This window comes from Microplitis mediator, chromosome 9 (genome assembly GCF_029852145.1).
Source record: "Microplitis mediator isolate UGA2020A chromosome 9, iyMicMedi2.1, whole genome shotgun sequence".
Classification (NCBI taxonomy): domain Eukaryota; kingdom Metazoa; phylum Arthropoda; class Insecta; order Hymenoptera; family Braconidae; genus Microplitis; species Microplitis mediator.
In genome coordinates this window covers 14,503,545-14,523,828 of record NC_079977.1, presented here as the reverse complement: position 1 = coordinate 14,523,828, position 20,284 = coordinate 14,503,545, and the positions used below count along the sequence as shown (strand labels likewise).

General features: G+C 34.7%; 1 protein-coding gene across 1 annotated transcript; it reads left to right on the top strand.

The window, feature by feature from the left end:
• The first annotated feature begins 8,665 nt into the window (after positions 1-8,665).
• LOC130674580 (uncharacterized) lies at positions 8,666-20,174 on the top strand. The gene is made up of 3 exons (XM_057479944.1): positions 8,666-9,046; positions 9,527-9,756; positions 20,026-20,174. The coding sequence occupies exons 1-3, from the start codon at positions 8,843-8,845 to the stop codon at positions 20,045-20,047; spliced, it is 456 nt and encodes a 151-aa protein (XP_057335927.1). The 5' UTR covers positions 8,666-8,842; the 3' UTR covers positions 20,048-20,174.
• The last annotated feature ends 110 nt before the right edge of the window (positions 20,175-20,284 follow it).

Sequence of the window (20,284 nt, the reverse complement as noted above, 5' to 3'; positions counted from 1 at the left end):
AATCCTCTTTTATTCTCTTGAATCCTCCTCGAAAACAGAAATTCAAAGTTATTTTAGAATTAAAAAGAATTAGTTAGAATTAAACTTTTTCGAATCATCTTTAATTCTCTTGAATCCTCCGCGAGAACAGAACTTGAATATTATTTTAGAATTAAAACGGATAAGTTAGGATTAAACTTTTCCGAATCCTCTATTATTCTCTTGAATCCTCCGCGAAAACAGAAATTGAATAGTATTTTAGAATTAAAAAGAATTAGTTAGAATTAAACTTTTTCTAATTCTCTTTTATCCTATTGAATCCTCCGCGAGGACAGAAATTCAAAGTTATTTAAGAATTAAAAGGAATTCGTTAGAATTTAACTTTTTCGAATCATCTTTAATTCTCTTGAATCCTCCGCGAGAACAGAACTTGAATATTATTTTAGAATTGAAAAGGATAAGTTAGGATTCAACTTGTTTAATTCCTTTTTTATTCTCTTGAATCCTCCGCGAGAACAGAAATTGAATATTATTTTAAAATTAAAAAGAATTAGTTCGAATTAAACTTTTTCCAATTCTCTTTTATTCTCTTGAATCCTCCGCGAGAACAGAAATTGAATATTATTTTAGAATTAAAAAGAATTAGTTAGAATTAAACTTTTTGCAATCCTCTATCATTCTCTTGAATCCACCACGGGAACAGAAATTAAATATTATTTGAGAGTTAAAAAAGATAAGTTAGGATTAAACTTTTCCGAATCCTCTTTTATCCTCTTGAATCCTCCGTGAGAACAGAAATTGAATATTATTTTAGAATTAAAAAGAATTTGTTAGAATTAAACTTTTCTCGAATCCTCTTTTATTCTCTTGAATCCTCCACAAGAACAGAAATTCAAGATTATTTTAGAATTGAAAAGAATTAGTTCGAATTAAACTTTTTCCAATTCTCTTTTATCCTATTGAATCCTCCGCGAAAACAGAAATTGAATATTATTTTAGAATTAACAAAAATTAGTTAGAATTAAACTTTTTTGAATCCTCTATCATTCTCTTGAATCCACCACGGGAACAGAAATTAAATATTATTTTAGAATTAAAAAGAATTAGTAAGAATTAAACTTTTTGCAATCCTCTTTTATTCTCTTGAATCCTCCTCGAAAACAGAAATTCAAAGTTATTTTAGAATTAAAAAGAATTAGTTATAAATTAACTTTTTGCAATCCTCTTTTATTCTCTTGAATCCTCCACGGGAACAGAAATTAAATAATTTTTCAGAATTAAAAAGAATTAGTTAGAACTAAACTTTTTCGAATCCTCTTTTATACTTTCGAATCCTTCGCGCGATCAAAAATTGCGATATTATTTTAGAATTAAAAAGGATAAGTTAGGATTAAAAATATTTAATTCTTCTTTATTCTTTTTAATCTTAAAACGATAATAAATTTTCTGCTAGATGAATGAGAATTAAAAAGGATTCATTTTATGTTCGATCTGAATTCTCCGGAGGATTAAGAGTATTGAAGAGTTTCAAGTAGTATTAAATATGTGGGGTTTTTTAATCCTTTTCAATTTACTTTTTTAACCAGGGAACCTTCATATATTTTATTCAAATGATCTTACCCTAAAAACAAACATATATGTGCTGGAATAAGTTTGACATGAATGTGATTTAGCACTTGATAAACTTTTTCCAGGCAGCACTATCATTAACAAGTTGACAACTAATAACGATAATTATGATGAATCTTTTTTTAATTTAAGATATTCTTTTATTAATTGGCACTTTTCCTTTTGTACATGTAACTTTTCTTTTTCTAATTAGCTTGAGTTTTTTATATTCTCTTCTTTCATCATTTTGATCTTCAGTAAACTTTTTTTTTTCTTTTTTTTAAATTACTTTGATTATTATCAGGGTTATTCTCCTTGTTATTTTCTTTCAATTGTTTGGGCATCGAACTTAGAGAGTGTATTGATGAATACGTTGGCCTGCTTTCCAAAATTTCATCCATTTCATCAAAAAGTTAGCAGCTCAGGAGAACGCTCAGTTTTGTCTTTACATTGTTTGTAACTTTGATATAGACTGTTCCACTTCGTCTGACATAATTTTTCATTAACGTTGTATTTTTGGCTTATTAAATTATTCACAATGTTATTCCAAAAAAATTTTTTATGTATTGGATGATTTTTTTCTTCATAATAAAGTCCTTAGCTTCTGATCAACGCTAAGCTATCGTCATATTTTCACTTATATTTATCTTTATTTTGTCTTGTAGAACAACAACAGCCACTTTGTTGAACTACTTCGTTTGAATTTTCAACAGATAAAGAACTTGGATTAAATGAAATTGTTCAGTCAAGAGCAAACTCGCTACCACCTGAGAACGCCGAGCCTCACCAATAGGTCGGCAGCACTTTCGCTATTTGAACCTACGCGCGAGATCTTGGCCAATGAGGAAAATCCATCATTCAAATCAATTAGTTCCAACAATGAATAAAAGAGTTGCGACATAAAACGCACTCATTGGCTCAAGATCTCATCGAGCTACGTGGATTTTTCCTATTGGCTGAAATCTCGTTAGCGTCGCTTTCTAATTTTCTCATTGGTCGACCGCTCTGACGTCACAAGGAAACCGTTGTGGGCTTTCACTTTACGACGTTTTCTCATTAATTCACAACGTGCTCTTCTACAGTTCATCTCGTGCTTAAAACCGCTCATTAATTCAAGTATTTCTTTTTGTGCTAATTAAAACAGTAAATCGCTCAGCTAACTACTCTCAATATTTAGTCAGTGAATTAAGGCTGCTATTTATTGGGAATAGATAAATCGCTCATTCACGCGTAATTAAAAGTAAAGTAATTCCGTGAATTTAACCGCTATCAACCACGTGTTGCTCTTATACGTGCGCTTTACGTTGCATTCGCTCTCGCGTATTAATTAAGTTGAATTCGCTCTTAATAATTATCTCTCACAATAATTGTCTGTAAATAGTGTAAATAAATATCTAATTTATTTTCCATAAAAAAGTGTATAATTTTTAGTTGTTAAAATTACCATCACCTACACCATATCCAATTAGTTTATCCTCTAATTTAACAGAAATAAATTCGTTCATATCAAAGTCATCATCATCATTATTACTATTGTTATTATTTGTATTATTATTGTTATTATTATTATTTCTTCTGTTGTTGAATGCTCAGGGGGTTATCCCCGGTAGTCTAACTCTACCGAGGGCCTCAGCTGAGCGCCAAATCGTTATTGCTGCGATGCATCATCAACAAGATGATCAGTGTGCGCAGCAGGCCAAGTTTCTCTGTCTTAGGAGACGGAGGGACCCGAGAATAACAGCCTTTTGCATCCGCGATGCCAGAAACTCAACTTGCGCGGAACAAGTTGGTATTCTAGCTAATGCAGCGCAAACGCCTGTTTCATCCCTCCTAGGACGCCAACAATGAGGACGACAAGCTTGACACGGTAGCCTGGGTGAAGTTTGCCAATTTCAAACAAGAGATCCTGATATATCTCGTGTTTGTGCTCTTCTTTAACCGTGATGTTATACTCAGCAGGTGCTGAGAACTCGATGACATAAATGTCTTGAGTGGTTTTATCGAAGAGCACAATATCAGGTTTGTTGTGATCTATTTTCCGAGTTGTTGCGAATGGCACATTCCAGTCAATACGGCAACGGTCATTCTCAACAACTTGCGGAATATCTCCTGGCAGATAAGGCAGCACTGGTGTTTTGTCAATACCGTGCGTATGTCGAAGGTGGTAATAAAGTACTCGCAGAGCACCATTATGACGCTGAATGTATGCACTTCTTGCCAGCACAGGACATGCTGACAAGAGATGCATAAGCGTCTCAGGATGTTGCTTACACACCCTACACGATGTGTCGCGTAGCTGCATCTGGAGTACTTTTGCACGGTATTCGAGGATATTAATCACACCATCTTGGCAGGCAAAAATATATCCTTCGGTCTCGGACATCAGGCCAGCTGACTTAAGGAAGGAAAACGTCAGCTGAGTGGACAAGCCATGATCACGCACGTGTTTAAAGAACACGCTGTGCATGGACTTGTCCATGTGTGTGCTGAGCAGTTTTTGCTGCTCAGCATTCCTGACGACACTCTTAAATTCCTCCTTAGGGAGTTCAATAAGAGGGTTTACTCTTCCGAGGCCGAGGGATTTTAACGCGTACCTTCCTGCCTTATATAAGAACGCTCCCTTCTGCAGATTCTCATGACTATGAACAATCTGCATGAGGAAGTCGTTCTCATCTGCTGTAAAATTGACAACTTCGTATGTTTGACCCAAATCCGAACGATCATGTAGACACTCCAAGCTCTGTAGACCTCTCCCTCCGATGTGCCGGGAAAGGTATAATCTGGTGACTGAGGACTTAGGGTGCATGCTCCGATTGATGTTCATGACTTTGCGTGTCTTGATATCGAGATCTCTAAGCTCTTTTCGGGTCCATTTAAGGACACCAAAAGAGTAGAGTAGTACTGGGACAGCAAGCATGTTTGCTGCAGAGACTTTGTTTTTTCCGGAAAGTTCTGATGACCAGATTTTCCGGAGTCTCCACCCATACTCGCTACAGAGAGTCGTTTTGATTTTCGAGACGTCCTGCATAGGACTCCCGTCAATCCCTAGATATTTGTACGACTCTCCGGCGTCAAGATGGTCAATGACGCTCCCATCTACTAACTCGATATCATCGCGCAAATCAGAGCACTTACCCTTCACCAGATTAACGACCGCGCACTTGTCCAACCCAAAAGCCATGCCGACATCCCATGTATACTCCCCTACGATGTTTAAGGCTGTCTGAAGGTGTTCCTCATCAGGAGCATATACCTTCAGATCATCCATGTAGAGTAAGTGGGTGATCGAATATTTCCGATCAGTTGGTGGGCCCACTGAGTATCCACGGGTACGGCGTAGCGCAACAGATATCGGCAGCAGTGAGATGCAAAACAGCAGAGGGCTTAGGGAATCTCCCTGGAAGACACCTCGCTTGTACTGTACAACTTCGGTCACACGTTTGTCGAATCCACATGATATGTGGAACCGTGTTCGCCAAAGTTGCATCGTACGCTGTATGCATCCCACTGTATCTAGATTGACCCCAAGGCATTTGAGCAAAAAGAGAATGAGCTCGTGAGATGTTGAATCAAATGCCTTACGGTAGTCAATCCAGGCCATTGACAGGTTGCGCTGATAGTAGACCGCGTCTTGAATGACGCAACGATCTACTAACAGATTCTCTTTACAACCTGACAGGCCTCTTTTACTGCCACGCTGTTCGTATATCTGCTGCCATACAGGATCTATCTCCTGTAAAATGCGATTGTTCAAGATTTTGGTGAAAATCTTATAAACCGCATTCAAACAGGTGATAGGCCTGTAGTTCTTTGGGTCGGACTAGTCACCTTTCTTAGGGATGAGCACGGTTCGCCCTTCTACAAGCCAGCACGGAATAGGTTCGTTGCCTCTGATAAACGCTGTAAATATCCGGGCCAGATGGCTGTGGGTAGAAGTAAGTTTCTTCCACCAAAACAAGTTAATGCCATCCGGACCCGGAGCAGCCCAGTTCTTACCATTATTCAGAGCCAAACGAACTTCTTCCACGCTGACTTCAGGGCTCTCTTCATCAGCATTGTCGTTTCGGTGGCGGCGACAAAATGCCTCGAAGTCGTTGAGAGCTGGAGTGTCACGATTCACGTCTGGTTGATCACCATACAACTCGGACCAGAAAGCTTCTACTCGCTCTATAGATGGGGGATCGCCAGAAACAGATGTCTTAGGTGTCAGAAAGCGTGAAGGACTTAACCGAAACAAAGAGTTATCGGTAAGCCGCTTCAGCTTTTTCTCTAGTGACTTTTTAGCAGTCACCAGAGCCCGCAACCTATTGAGAGAACCTTCTTTGACGTTAAGAAGATTCTCCTTATTCAGTGTGTGATGTTGATATCGTAGTCCAGCCGCAATACGGCGGACTTTAGGCGTAAACGCTTTACGAGCATTTACGTACTCAATAACACACTGAATGCGGGAGACATGTTTCCGGAGATCATCAATCTTCAGTGAAAGCTGTCCAATGCGACCTCTCATCTTAGCCTCCGGAGAAGAAGTATTATTTCTTGCCGGAGGTAAGAGTGAGGAAGCAGCATCATAGACAGCTTGATTGATGGTGAGTAGAGTAGAATCTTCCTGAATCCGAAGCGGTAGCTCGTGGTTTTCCGTGTCAAGTTGGTCTTTGGGGTAGTGTGTCTTTTTAGAGACACATACTTGTCGTCTTTCAAAATCATTGTCGGCGTCTTCGGAAGAACGGCGTCTCTCCTGATGTAGCTGTGCTGGAAAAGACAGACGGCGAGATAGCCGTCTGTTATTTAACAGTGATCTTCGTGTTCGCCGGAGATGAGAGGCATAATCACGCAGATGTTGTTGTGAAAAATGGCTATGATTAGGGTGCATATCGCTCCAGAGAGTATGCATCCTAGCCATATAGCCTCTCCGCTCCGGTTCACTGTTATTATAGCACATCAGGAGATCGGCTCGTAATTCCTCCGTCCACCTAAATGCGGTCCGTTGTTCGCCAAGGTCGTCATCGTTCGGAATCTCGGTGCTCCGCCCAGCTAGTGGGTAGCCCTCATCCGAGAAGGGCCGGTTGTGGGGAGCACTTCTGTGTTCAGGATTGTCTTGAACTCAGTTTACTTCACATTGGGGAGTTAACCCAATGCGAAGGTTGTTGTGCGCTTAGTAGGTCAGTAGATGGAGGGCTGACCTATCTAGCCCACGGTGCGCCACGGAGTAATTAAAATCTCCGCTGGCCGCACAACATGCACCGTGGGCATCATCATTATTATTATTATTATTATTATTATTATTATTATTATTATTATTATAAGTTTGACTTGATGCCTTGGTTTTATATATTATGTTGAAGCTTTCTTCCCCAAGATAAAAAATTTCTTCATTTCCGGTGTTGTTAATATGCATAGTTTTCGCCCAGTTGAAGACTTTTAACGAAAAGGTTTTATCTATGTTAATAATTGTAATTTATTAAAAATGAATTATTTTATTTATTCAATTTTCGTATAAAGATAAGATTTTAGAGTATTTAGGATCAAGCAATTCAATCATTTGTAAATATTTTGTTATATTTTTATATTAAAAAATTTGTTATGCAATTTACCTGATTGTAATTTTTGTTGCGTTTCTTTAGAAATCCAAATAGGATATTGTTTTCCAGACTCGGGGTCAAAATAAATATGCTTCACGAAATGTGATTCAGCTAACAATTTTTTATTAATATTTTTAAACAATATTATTATAGATTAATTTTGGAGTCAGATCTGACACATTGCGAGCAAACAGAAAAATAAATGAATAATGGTCATTTTTTTTTGAGCATGCGCAGAATAGAAGTTTGTGCACCTGCGCCAAAAAAAAACGCCAGCGAACACGGCCAATGGTAAATTTACCATCATTATTATTAGATTAATCTCGACGCCAGGCATGGTTCGAATTTTACTTTTCAAATAATATTTTATGCTTAATAAAGTAAAATATTGTTGAATACTAATATATCTACAAAAAATTTTTACAATTCATTCATTGTTTAAAATAATATTGTAAATAAAATTTGAAAAATATTTTCTAATTTATATGAGTTCGAGATTGTAGGATCGCGAGGGAAATCCTGTTGTGACCATGCTTCATAACCTACATTAGATGAGCGTCGGTTCTTGTGTGAGTTTCATTAAATGATTTACTGTATATAAATATTGTTTGAATAAAAAAATCGAAAATATTATATTTATATTAAAATGATATTCTTAATTGAATGTTTGGAGGATAACTCATTAACTATTGTAAAAGATTACAAAGTTATTTGTGACTTAAAAACTGTGGCAATTGGTGACGTGGTCAATTTTATTCACGTAAAAAAAAATATGAAGGAGTTGTGATTGATTTTTCAGGTAATAATCCATCTTTTTTAAACATGATTCTCTATGGAATGGAAGTTATTACTAATAATAATTTAATTTGTTAATTCGTTTCATAAAAATTTTGATATCGGTCTATACAATTAAAATTATATAATGCTTGTTATTTTAAATGATGATGAAGCTTTAAGAGTAAAACGATTCAAATTATTGAAAAGAAAACCAAAAATAACTGATATTGATGATTCTTTGACGGACAGTACTAAGAAACTTCATAAAAGACCTTGTAATTCAGAATCTATGTGTGACAAACCACCGACTAAAAAATCTAAAACACCAAAAAATAGTAGCTCTTATGTAAATATTAAATTCGTTTAACCTCTCATTTTTAATGCTAATTTGAATCAATTAATTCTTTTTGTTTCTTATTACATGCATAGAAATCAAAATTATTAAAAGCTAATGATTCAAATACTTCTGTCGAATCCGAACAGTCCGATTATTCAGGGCTTGATATTTCCTCTGGTAAAGAAAGTGAATCTTCACCAAAATCTTTTAAGGTTCGTATTATTTAAATACTCTTTTGTAGATCTTACTCATAGAAAGTTTAACTGTCTTTAATACGTTCGAAAATTCTAGCTTCTTATTTATTTATTAAAATGTTGCTTATTTACGTCACATTTTTTAATTTTAGGTTAACAATAAAATGATTAAAAAAAAAAAATCTGATAACAGTCCACAAAAAATTACAAAAAGTACAACTCCTACATTTGAGATTGATGAAATTAACACTTCTATTTCTAACGACACAACTACTTTAAAATTAAAATCTCGTGAAAATAGTTTATTATACTTGAATTTTGATTCAGATCGTCATTCATCTCCGGCAAAATCTCTTAACAAAATAAAAATGTCTTCGGAAATGGACAAGATCGATTCTAGTGCACAAATGCCTAAACAATCTCTAAATAAATCTGAGGTACATGATGATATAATTACACCAAAAATTCACATAAATGAACCACCCAACGTTGTTACTGGTAATGATAATAATCATTTTGATGGTGACGATGATGATCAGCAATTATTTGGTCCTACTTACAATAATAATAAGGTATTTACTAAATTGGATAGTTGTTAATCTCACATTATTAATACCCTCGCAGATTTGAATCACGGTGGGAACACGGTGGGTTTGTTCCATTTTACCACTGTGATTACGCGGTGCATCCACCGTGATTACACGGTGTTTCCACTGTGATTACGCGGTGGATACACCGTGGAAACACGGTGGTGAAATAGCACAAAGCCACCGTTGAATCACGGTGGATTCACCGCGTAATCACAGTGGGAACACCGTGTATACACAGTGGTCAAGCCACCGCGTAATTACGGTGGATACACCGCGTAATCACAGTGGATACACTGTGTATATCCGGTGGTGAAATGGAACAAACCCACCGTGTAACCACAGTGGATCCACGATGTTTACACTTTCACGGTGTTCCCACCGTGATTCAAATCTGCGAGGGTAGTAACAAAAATGAGATTTTTAGAATATTCGATTTACATTATTGGAAAACTTTTTTTTTAGATGGTAAATATTGGCAATAATGTGTACTGCACGTTTAGGGTTCATTCCATGGCAATTAATGATAAAAAATCAGCACATTTAATTGCCCGTACACTAATTTCTGGGGTTTTTAAAACTGAAGCAATTTTTAAAATTACTTTATCGGGAAGATCTCCTAGAGCTCAAGGTCGAGATAGAATGGAACAAGATACAGAAGTTATGAATATGAGAGCTAAAGAAGCAAATTATTGGTATGTCTGTTTTCCTCGTTTATTTATATATATATTAGGGTGATTCAAAAAACAAACAAATTTTTTTTTTCTTCCAAACAGGTTCACAAGTTTCGTATGGATGAAAAAAGACGCCTGTGAAAATTAGAGCTTTTAATATTAATATTAACATTGTCCGCATTGCATTTTTCTATTTCCCATAAGAATAACATGGAAAAAATTTTTTTTACGTCATTTGATTTTTATAAGTAGCTAACGATTCGTCATAGGAATAATTGGCAGGCATATTTTTGTAGGGAATTAAATGTTCTACAAAAAAAGGTTCTTATCATTTTTTGAGGAATCGCTTTGTTCAAAAGTTATTTGAGGTTGAAGTCGAATTCATATTAAATTTTGAGATTTTCTTACTTTTCCGGCAAAACTATCAGACCTATTACATAATATCATTGATCCTTTTTTGTAGACAATTTTATTCCCTAGAAGTTGTTTTGAATAAAGTTTTTTCGAATTCCGCATTGTTTTCTAGTTATTCTTATTTTAATGTCAAGCTCTTAAAATCGATCAGAAAACTATTTTTTTTATGAGCATGACGATAAAATGGAAATAACTAGAAAACAATGCGGAATTCGAAAAAACTTTATTTCTAGGAACTTCTAGAGAATAAAATTGTCTACAAAAAAAGTCCAATGATATTTTGTAATAGGTCTGATAGTTTTGCCGGAAAAGTTAGAAAATCTTAAAATTTAATATGAATTCGACTTCAACCTCAAATAACTTTTGAACAAAGCGATTCCTCAAAAAATGATAAAAATTTTTTTTTGTAGAGCATTCAATTCCCTACAAAAATATGCCTGATAATTATTCCTATGACGCATCGTTAGCTACTTATAAGGATCAGAAAACATAAAAAAAATTTTTTCCGTGTTATTCTTATGGGAAATAGAAAAGTGCAATGCGGACAATGTTAATATTAATATTAAGAGCTCTAATTTTCACAGGCGTCTTTTTTTATCCGTACGAAACTTTTGATCCTATTTAGAAGAAAAAAAAATATGTTTGTTTTTTGAATCACCCTAATATATATATATATATATATATATATATATATATATATATATATATATATATATATATATATATATATATATATATATATATATATATATATATATATGTCACTTGTACATTTCCATGACTTACTGAAAAGGGTCCTATGTATAAGGGACCACCTCTGGCCGCCATTTTTCACGATCAATATAGATCGTGATCCAAAGTCACGGAAATGTCATATAAACACCATGACATTTCCGTGAAGTCACGGAAATGTACAGAATATATGAAAAAAAGTCACCGAAATGGCTATAATACATACATATATCTATATATATATATATATATATATATATATATATATATATATATATATATATATATACATAAACGTATAGATATATTTGTTTATTTCACAAATATAATTTTTTCTGTTTCTTTTTTCAAGTTTTCTTACAAACTATATTCCAATTAGCATTTTGTTATCAAATTATCTTATTAAATTTGAAATTTCGTATTATAATTATAAAAAATGTAAACTTTACATATTAGAGTCAGTTACGCTACCACATTTTTATTGTTTTATTATGTATATATTATTGTACTTTTAATTATTTAATACACTGGTCACAGAAATTAAGGGATAGAAAAAACATCCGAAATTTTTAGGTGATTTTCAACATGCTGTAACTCGGTGAAAAATGGTCGTAAAAAAAAACTAAAAATAGCAAATTGTAGCCTCAAGTTTCTAGTTTTCAGATCTGGACCTCAAAATTTTTTGTCATGTACGGTTCCGGAATAATCATGAAAAAACCAAAGAAAAAAAAATTTTCAAAATTTTTGCTGGTCTTTCAATACCTCTATGGGCGTCAATAAATTTTTTTGAATAATCCGACTGTCTGACTTTTCTCGGAAATTTTATGCCCTTTAATTTGGTGGCCTTAAAAAGTCTCTACGACGATTTGGCGCCGAGTTATCATTGATCACAGCATAAAAAGTCCATTTTGGCTTTGATAATCAATAACTCCGGATGTATTGGTCGTACAGAGAATGGAAGCAAGGTTTTGAAAACTGGAAAATATTCTCTATAAGGTAAAATTAGTGGCATTTGATAGAAAAATTTTTTTTAAAGCGATATTGTTTGGTAAAAAACAGGTCAAAATTCACAAATTTAAGGATATTCGGAAATCTTGCTATAACTTTGGATATAACGGATGAACAAAGGATATCTTTGACTTTTTTTCAACCTCAAAGTGTCCTGAAAAAAACCCTGAAAATTTCAAATCGCTGCGATTTTTTTTTTTAGTGCCCCGAAGCTTTAAATTTATCGATTTTGTCAAAAATCACCATAATTGGTAGTTTCTCGGTTTTTGTTCATTTTTTCGATTTGAAAATGGTTTTTTCTACCGATAATCTTCATTTCTTTGATCAAAAAGATCGATTATCGAAAAAAATTGAAAAACAAAAAATTTTGAAAACAATTTTTTTTTTTTCAAAATTTTTTTTTTCAAAAATTTTTTTTTTCAAAATTTTTTTTTTTGTTGTATCTGCAATGATTTATCATTGTCCAAAAAAATTCCTAAAATTTTTTTTACCGCCGGCATTAGAGTTACCCAAAGGGTATGTTTGTTAAGTTGACATTTGAAGTGTATGCAGTTACAGCGGTAGAAAAAATTTTAGGAATTTTTTTTGACAATGATAAATCATTGCAGATACAACAAAAAAAAAAGAATTTTGACCGATCAAGCTCCCAATTTTTTTCCGAAGAGCTACTATCGACCCCCAAAATATATCCCGAGTAAGTCAATCGATAAAATAGTCTCTGAGAATATTCATTTTATCTGATTTTCACATATTTGGCTTTTTCTCGAAGACGATTGGTTTCAAAAGCTGAAACTCTCAGGATCTTAATATCTTATTAGTACCTAAAAATCCCCGCAGTATCAAGCCGATACTTTTCGGGGGCAAATTCACCATGCTTATACCCCTAGGGCCTTTTTTTTTTGTTTTTTATTGATTTCTCAGAAACGACTTATACGATCAACTCCAAAATCTAATCAGCTCTAGAACTTGATAAAACGCGTCGATTGCCGCCTTAGCTATCTCAATCGGATAATTCGTTCGAGAGTTATCGCGGGCAAAAGAAATGGTAAAAAACGGTTTTTTGCGAATATCTTCGAAACAACTGAACCGAACAATTTCAAAACGTTATCAGCTCTAGAACTCAATAAAATACGCTGGTTAATTCGAGACTTCAAAAAAAAAATTTCTAAAAATTTTTATTTAAATTCAATTAAAGCCAGAACGTAACAATACATACGTATTTTCTACGTTACAAAATTAGGTTTTAATTTTATTAATATTGTTATAATTATTGTCGCATATGGATACTTCTGTTTATATTAAGATATTAAAATTCAATAAATAAAGTGTTTCATTCAGTTTTTTATGATAATAATTATTTAATAATAAAAAAAAATAATTACTAATTGACCTTATATATTTTATAAATTGAAAACATTAAAATCAAAAACAAAAATTTTATATGATTATATATGAACATATAAAAGTGACTCGTATAAAATTATACAAAGTCTTATAATAGAATTGGTCCTATAAAACTTTATATGGTCCTATAAAACTTTATATAAATATTAGGGTGCTTTTATTTTTGCGACTTTTTTTTTTCGCTCCCATCCCGAAATTTTGTTGGAAATACCCCCCGAAAAATTCCCTGAGAGTTTGGACCCTTAATATTAATATTAAGTACTCGACCACAGCGTGTGAAGATTTCCCATTTAAAATACACGTAAACTTGGGTTTTTATTTTTTAAACTTCTATAACTCTGCGGCATTTTATGATATCATCTCGCCCAAAGTCGCGATTTTCTCAGAATTAAATGCTCTACAGAAGTGCCTACGGTCGCGAAGTCGTAACTCATACAGGTGGGGTAGTACGGACCACTAAACTGAATTTTTTCATAGGATTCTTGTTTTTTCTCTCAACAACAAGACCTACTGAAAAAATGTGAGTGATAATTTTATAGGAAATTTAATTTCCAACAAAAAAGGTCCTCAGCACCAAATCGCTCAGATTGATATTTCCTGAGATATTAGTCAAATAAAAAATCAATTTTTTCTAAGATTTGATTCGACATTTTATGGAAATTCAATGCTACGTAAATTTCAATAATTTATAAAATACGCTGGTTGCCACCTCAACCATCAAAATCGGTCAATTCGTTCCTGAGATATCGTGGGAGAAAGAAATGCTAATATCGGTTTTTTTCGAAAACAATGGCTCACAAAAGTATTTTCGAGCTCGAAGAGCTCAAAAATGTATCCACAAAACTGTTTTCGAGCTCGAGGAGCTCGAAAACAGCGGGAAGTTTTGGAGCTGGCCCGCAGGGTCAACCGATAGACAGATTTTTTTTTATTATTTTTCATTTTTATTGCATCAAAAAAAAATTTTTTTTTTTTTTCAAATTTTAACGAGCACGCTCTTGTAGGAAATTCAATTTCCTACGAAAAGTATTCGATATCATATATACGTCAAATGAATGAGAAAAAAGTTACAGGGCTTTCAATGTCAACGAAAAATAAAGTTCACTTTCCATTGACATTTCAGTTCAAAAAATTTAATGATTAAACGAGCTTACCTGTAAGTGAAGTTCAATCATAATTGTATGGAGCGCCTCTTCCGAAGAGATCAAGTTGTAGTACCTCTACTATGTGCCTTCGTCACCACAATTTTTCAAAGTGTAAAATAGAAAAAGTTGTGTCTGCGCATGACCTGCGCCGCCATGACACTTCATTCTTTTGAAAGTTGTGCCGTAACAAAAAAGGGGTTCTTACTCATCTGGAAAGATATTAAGAAAAGGGAATCTTGTTGGGAGGGAGTTGATCTCTTCGGAAGAGGCGCTCCATACAATTATGATTGAACTTCACTTACAGGTAAGCTCGTTTAATCATTAAATTGTATTTCGCGCCTCTTCCTCGAGATCAAGTTGTAGCTGTTGAAAGTTGTTACGGCTATTAAATTATTGTATATTCAATCAAGTCATTTAGTAAGTAAAATATTTATTAACTCTGAAAGAACAATACAACGATTAATTATTTAAAATACTTAAGGCAAAAGCGTTCTTATCTTTAATTAATTCTCTTTTATAGAATTTCGCAAACGTTTCAGATTTTGATGACCATCCTGCAGTCTTCAAAATACAGTCGATGGAAATTCCACTTCTGTTAGCTGCCGAAGTTGATGCGTGTCTCGTACTATAAGCACTAAATATAGTCGTGTCTACACCACTGTCTCTAAGTACTTCCTTTATCCAACGACTCAAGGTTTGCGAGGACACGGCCCTGTGCGGCTTCCGAAATGAAATGAATAGTTTATTTTCAGTTCCTCTCAATTGTTTGGTATTATTTAGGTATAGTTTTAGTGTGGTAGCAGGACAAATCAAAGTTTGCTTTTGGTAGAACGGAATGGATAACAAGGGTTGATTCCTATTCAGACCAGATGTTTTTATAGGATCTGGAATTTTTATTTCCACAGCGCTTCTCCGTGTGGAAATATTTCTGATGTCAATTAGAGATAGCGTCTGCATTCTGTGTCCTGTCACCAAAGCTAATAAAGACGCGAGTTTCAGAGACAATTTTTCAAGACTGAGTTTGTCATTATTACCCCACTTTTTTAAACAATCTAAAACTAGTCCCGGATCCCACGTACAGTCATATTTTGGTCTAGGTGGTCTTAGTTTCGATACACCTTTAAAAAATCTTTTGATTTCCGGGTTTTCCCCTAGCTCAGGACCATGGATAAGAGCAATAGCAGATCGAAAGCTGTTCAGAGACCCATGCGTAGAGCCATGTTGATATTCCGATGTCAAGAATCCTAGTACATTCTGTGTTGTACTAGCTGAAGGGTCTATTTGGTTGACACTACAAAAATTCCACCATTTTTTTAATCCAGTGTCATACTGCTTCATAGATCCTTTACTCAGCGACGCTAGCATGACCTCCATGGAGTCTTCTGGGACAGCTTTTAATGCGTAGGCTCTCCTGATATAATGCCTGATACCAGGGTAATCTTCCGCCATACTGGGTGGGGTTGTCTGTTAAAAGTAAGAAGTAAATTAATGTCTGGTTTGAAGTAAATAGGCTCTGAATCGAGCATGGATAAAAATACTGGAAACCAAGCTTGAGCGGGCCAATGGGGTACCACTAATACGCCTCGGCTTCATCCACTCGGACTTTCTCCAGCACCCGTAAAATAGTGGAAAAAGGTGGAAAAGCGTAAAAGAATTTTGACTTCCAACTGATGGTAAATGCGTCAATAGCTATCGATCCCGGATCTTTTTTCCAAGACACGTACCGCGTGCATTTAGCGTTAGCTCGGGTGGCAAAAAGATCAATTTTTGGTTCTCCAAACTTATCTATAATAGCATTGAAAGCATAATCCGCAAGACTGTACTCTGTCTCTGGTTCAAGTCTTCTAGACTCAAAGTCAGCGATAGAGTTGTCTTTTGAGCGAATATAGGATGAAAAAATCCACAGCTCTCTTTTTTCACACCATGCCAGATTTCTTTAGCTAACATGCTTAGCTGCGGAACCCTTATACCACCTTTCTTGTTGATGTACGCAATAGCAGTGGTATTATCTACCCTCAATAAGATGTCACAGGATCTTAAGTCCTCACAGAAACACTTCAACCCAAAAAATACTGCTTTTAGTTCTAGAATGTTTATGTGTAGGGAACGTTCATATTCTTTCCAATGACCATGTACTCGGTTGTCTTTACAGACTGCTCCCCAACCTGACGTTGAAGCATCTGAAAAGATTTCTATAACGGGCTTAAATATTTTAATAGAGTTTTTAGCTACTAACACGTTTTTCTTCCACCAATCAAAGTCATCTTTTAAGTTTGATGTAATAGTCATGTCGCGATCATAATTATCTTTATTACTTCGTAGAGCTACGAATCTCTCTCTCTCAAAACTACGCATATGGACTCTACTATACTTGAGTGTTGGACTACACGATTCCAGAGTACCAATAAAAGCAGCAAACTCTCTAATCTTACATTTCTTGATTCGATCAAACTTCCTAACTAACTCAGTTACTCTGTTTTTCTTTTCGATTGGAAGTTCTACTACCATCTCCTTAGAATCATAAACTAATCCTAAAAATTTACATCGTTTGGATGGCATTTACTGGCTTTTTTTAAAATTTATAATAAATCCGAGTTTTCTTAATAATGCAAGAGCGGTCTTTGCATTTTTCGAACACATCTCAAACGACCGGCCTATTACCAAAATGTCGTCTAAATCAATGACCAGTAAGATTTTTAATAATCTCAGATATGAGACGACTGGTTTCATAATCTTTGTAAAAATATAAGGAGCAATATTTAGACCGAAAGGTAGACAGGTAAACTCATAAATTTTTCCATGAAATTGAAATCTCAAATATTTTCTATCTGATTCAGCAACCAAAATTAAATAGTAAGCGTCTTTTAGATCAATAGATATCATAAAACAATCTGAGGTTAGTAATTTTCTGACAACTTTACTGTCTTCAAGCTTGAAATGCTCAGTGTCAATAAACTCATTGAGATTTTTAAGGTTTAAAATTAAACGATAACCTCCATCTGGCTTACTAACAAGAAAAATGTTAGACAAGAATTGGCCGAGGGTAGCATTAGTCTCCGCAATAGCTCCCTTTTTCAACAACTCACCTAATTGCTAATTTATAGCTAACCGTTCTTGCTCAGACCAATGAGGTTCTGAAGGAGGGTGAGGCTGAAATACTTTCCTTGAAAAAGGAATTTTAACCGCACGGACCCAGCTCAAGATGGTCTCGTCGGAGGCGATTTCCGACCAAGACTTAGAAAACGACCTTAAACGTCCTGCTGGACAACTTACACTGTCATCCATGATTATTTCTTGAACTGTGGGTAGCTCTTCTTCGGCTGCTTGTGGCTCCGGTAAGTCTTTTGAGACGGTGTTGATTTCTGCCCGCTCGTCGACGAGTTGTTGTGAGATTTGTATGATAGGCGACGAGACGGGCCCTTCAAGTTTTTTGATTCATTGTTTGAACCTGTTTCAGCTGCTGGTTTGATCTTCTTGGCGGTTGACTCTAAGAGTCGAGCTGCTTTGAATTTTTCATCCAAGCTTCCGCCGAATAACCACTCATTCGATGAAGTAGACTTAAGAATATCACGTTTAGAAGGATCAATATTTTTTCAGATTAAACTCCTTCTAATTTCCGATTCCTCATGTTGCAAGTCTGCTAAAATTCTGGAGACACCACCTAATATCTCCAGCATAGCCAATTTTTGGTCCTGTGGAAGCTGTAAGGTCATTGACATCAGCTTAGTTATACCAGCTAGACTTGCTGATATACGGGCCTGTTTTTCTACAATGCGATCGTCTCTTTTTGCGATGCTATCAGGAATATTAGTTTTAATTTTAAAATTAAGCTTGGGTGGGTCCATAAATAGACCATTTTCTGGAGGTGGAAATTTTTGCAGGAGAGTCTTTTTCTCGGTGGTCGGAAGACCTTTGTGAATGATTTCTTCGACTCTGACGGCAAGAACTCTGTCTGGGTTTAATCGTTCTCCGATTATTTTTAGAACCTCTAGTTCCAAAGGTTGTTCCCCAGAAGTCGAAGATGTAGCCACACCAGTAGCTGTTGGAGCTGGCGCAGTATCTTGAGTTACCAAATCAGCTGTAGGATCTGCCGTATTAACAGGTGGCGACGTTGGACCAGAATCATCCACTGTCTTTTCACGACTGCGAGAACGATCTTCTGACCGACTGTCATAATGATCAGTCCCACTATCATCGTATCTGTCTCTTGATCGCTCATAATAGCGTCTTGGAGATGAGCTTCTACGAGAGTCACGGTGATATCTGTAATCCTGATCGTCTCTCCGAGAAGAATGGCCGCGACGATCATAGTAATTACCTGTAGACAATTTTAAATTAAGTTCTATTTTTTTTTTTTTGCTGTTTTTTTTTTTTTTGACAGTTACAATCATAACCTAGCAGAGGTTAGCCTGTTCGATCAGCTATTGCATTTTTAAACAACCCTTGCAAGGTATTGCTTATGTTGCAACTATAACATAAATTTACGTGTCAATTGGATTGGCACTTAGATTTAAATTCACCAAGTATTTTTCTGGCAACCCTTGCGAGGAATTGTCAACATTACTTTGGTGTCAGGTTACTCCCGCGTCGGTTGTACCGGCGAGGTTAGTAAGTAGCTGTATGTAACTTATTTCGACTCACTAGTTGCAGACTAGAAGCCGAATTTTACAATATCAGCTTAATCATCATTATATAAATACATATAATAATAACTATAATGTAATATTTTATTATTTATTTGATTTTACTTACGATCGTGAAAAAATTCAGTCATCATTTTTTCCATACGATCTAGTCTTTTTTTCAGACTCCTATTACTTTCTTCGTCCGATGAATATTCTCAGCTGCGTTTTCTTGATTTTCCCATGATGATATTTTTTAATAATGATCAATTTTTTATGAAATTATTGAATTTTTTATTTAAGTAACATGTGACGACTCGGGCACAAAGATGAAAAATGAAGTGTCATGGCGGCGCAGGTCATGCGCAGACACAACTTTTTCTATTTTACACTTTGAAAAATTGTGGTAACGAAGGCACATAGTAGAGGTACTACAACTTGATCTCGAGGAAGAGGCGCGAAATACAATTAATATTTTTTAATCTTCACTTTTCGTTGACATTTAAAGCCCTATAACTTTTTTCTCATTCATTTGACGTATATATAATGTCAGATACTTTTTGTAGGAAATTGAATTTCCTACAAGAGCGTGCTCGTTAAAATTTGAAAAAAAAAATGTTTTTGATGCAATAAAAATGAAAAATAATAAAAAAAAATTGAACACTGAGTAAACTAAATTTTTGTTGATTTTTGAAGCCCCGTAACTTTTTCCCAGTTCGTTTGACGTACATAATGCATCAGCACTTTTTTGTAGAGAATTTAATTTCCTACAAAATCATACTAGGTGAAATTAAAAAAATAATTTTTTTCATAGTCATAATAACGAAAAACTAGAATGAAAAATTTTCGCGTGTGTTTTAAATGGGAAAGGGGACCCCCCTTTGTGATAACTTAATTTTAAAGATATCTGGCTGAAATTTTGTGAGGATATATAGGTGTGTGTCGTAATTATACATATTCATTTTTAGGTTATTCATTAAAATTGGCTAACGAGAAGAATACAAAGGAAAGTAGAAAAACAATAATAGCGGCAATGCGACAAAAACTTGTGGAATCGAAGAAACAAATACGTGATAATAATGATAATATGTGATAATAATGATTTGAATAATAAAAAAAAAACCAATGGACATCAGGTAGTTGATCTTAAATATGATGTATCTGATTAAAAATAAGTAAGACATGAAGATACAAGTAAAAAGAGAAAAAATCTCACGGAAATTTCCA

Coding starts and splice junctions, on each gene's coding strand:
- LOC130674580 (XM_057479944.1), top strand. CDS start 8,843: ATGTCTTCGGAAATGGACAAGATCGATTCTAGTGCACAAATGCCTAAA. Junction 9,047..9,526: donor CTACTTACAATAATAATAAG/GTATTTACTAAA, acceptor CTTTTTTTTTAG/ATGGTAAATATTGGCAATAA. Junction 9,757..20,025: donor GCTAAAGAAGCAAATTATTG/GTATGTCTGTTT, acceptor ATTCATTTTTAG/GTTATTCATTAAAATTGGCT.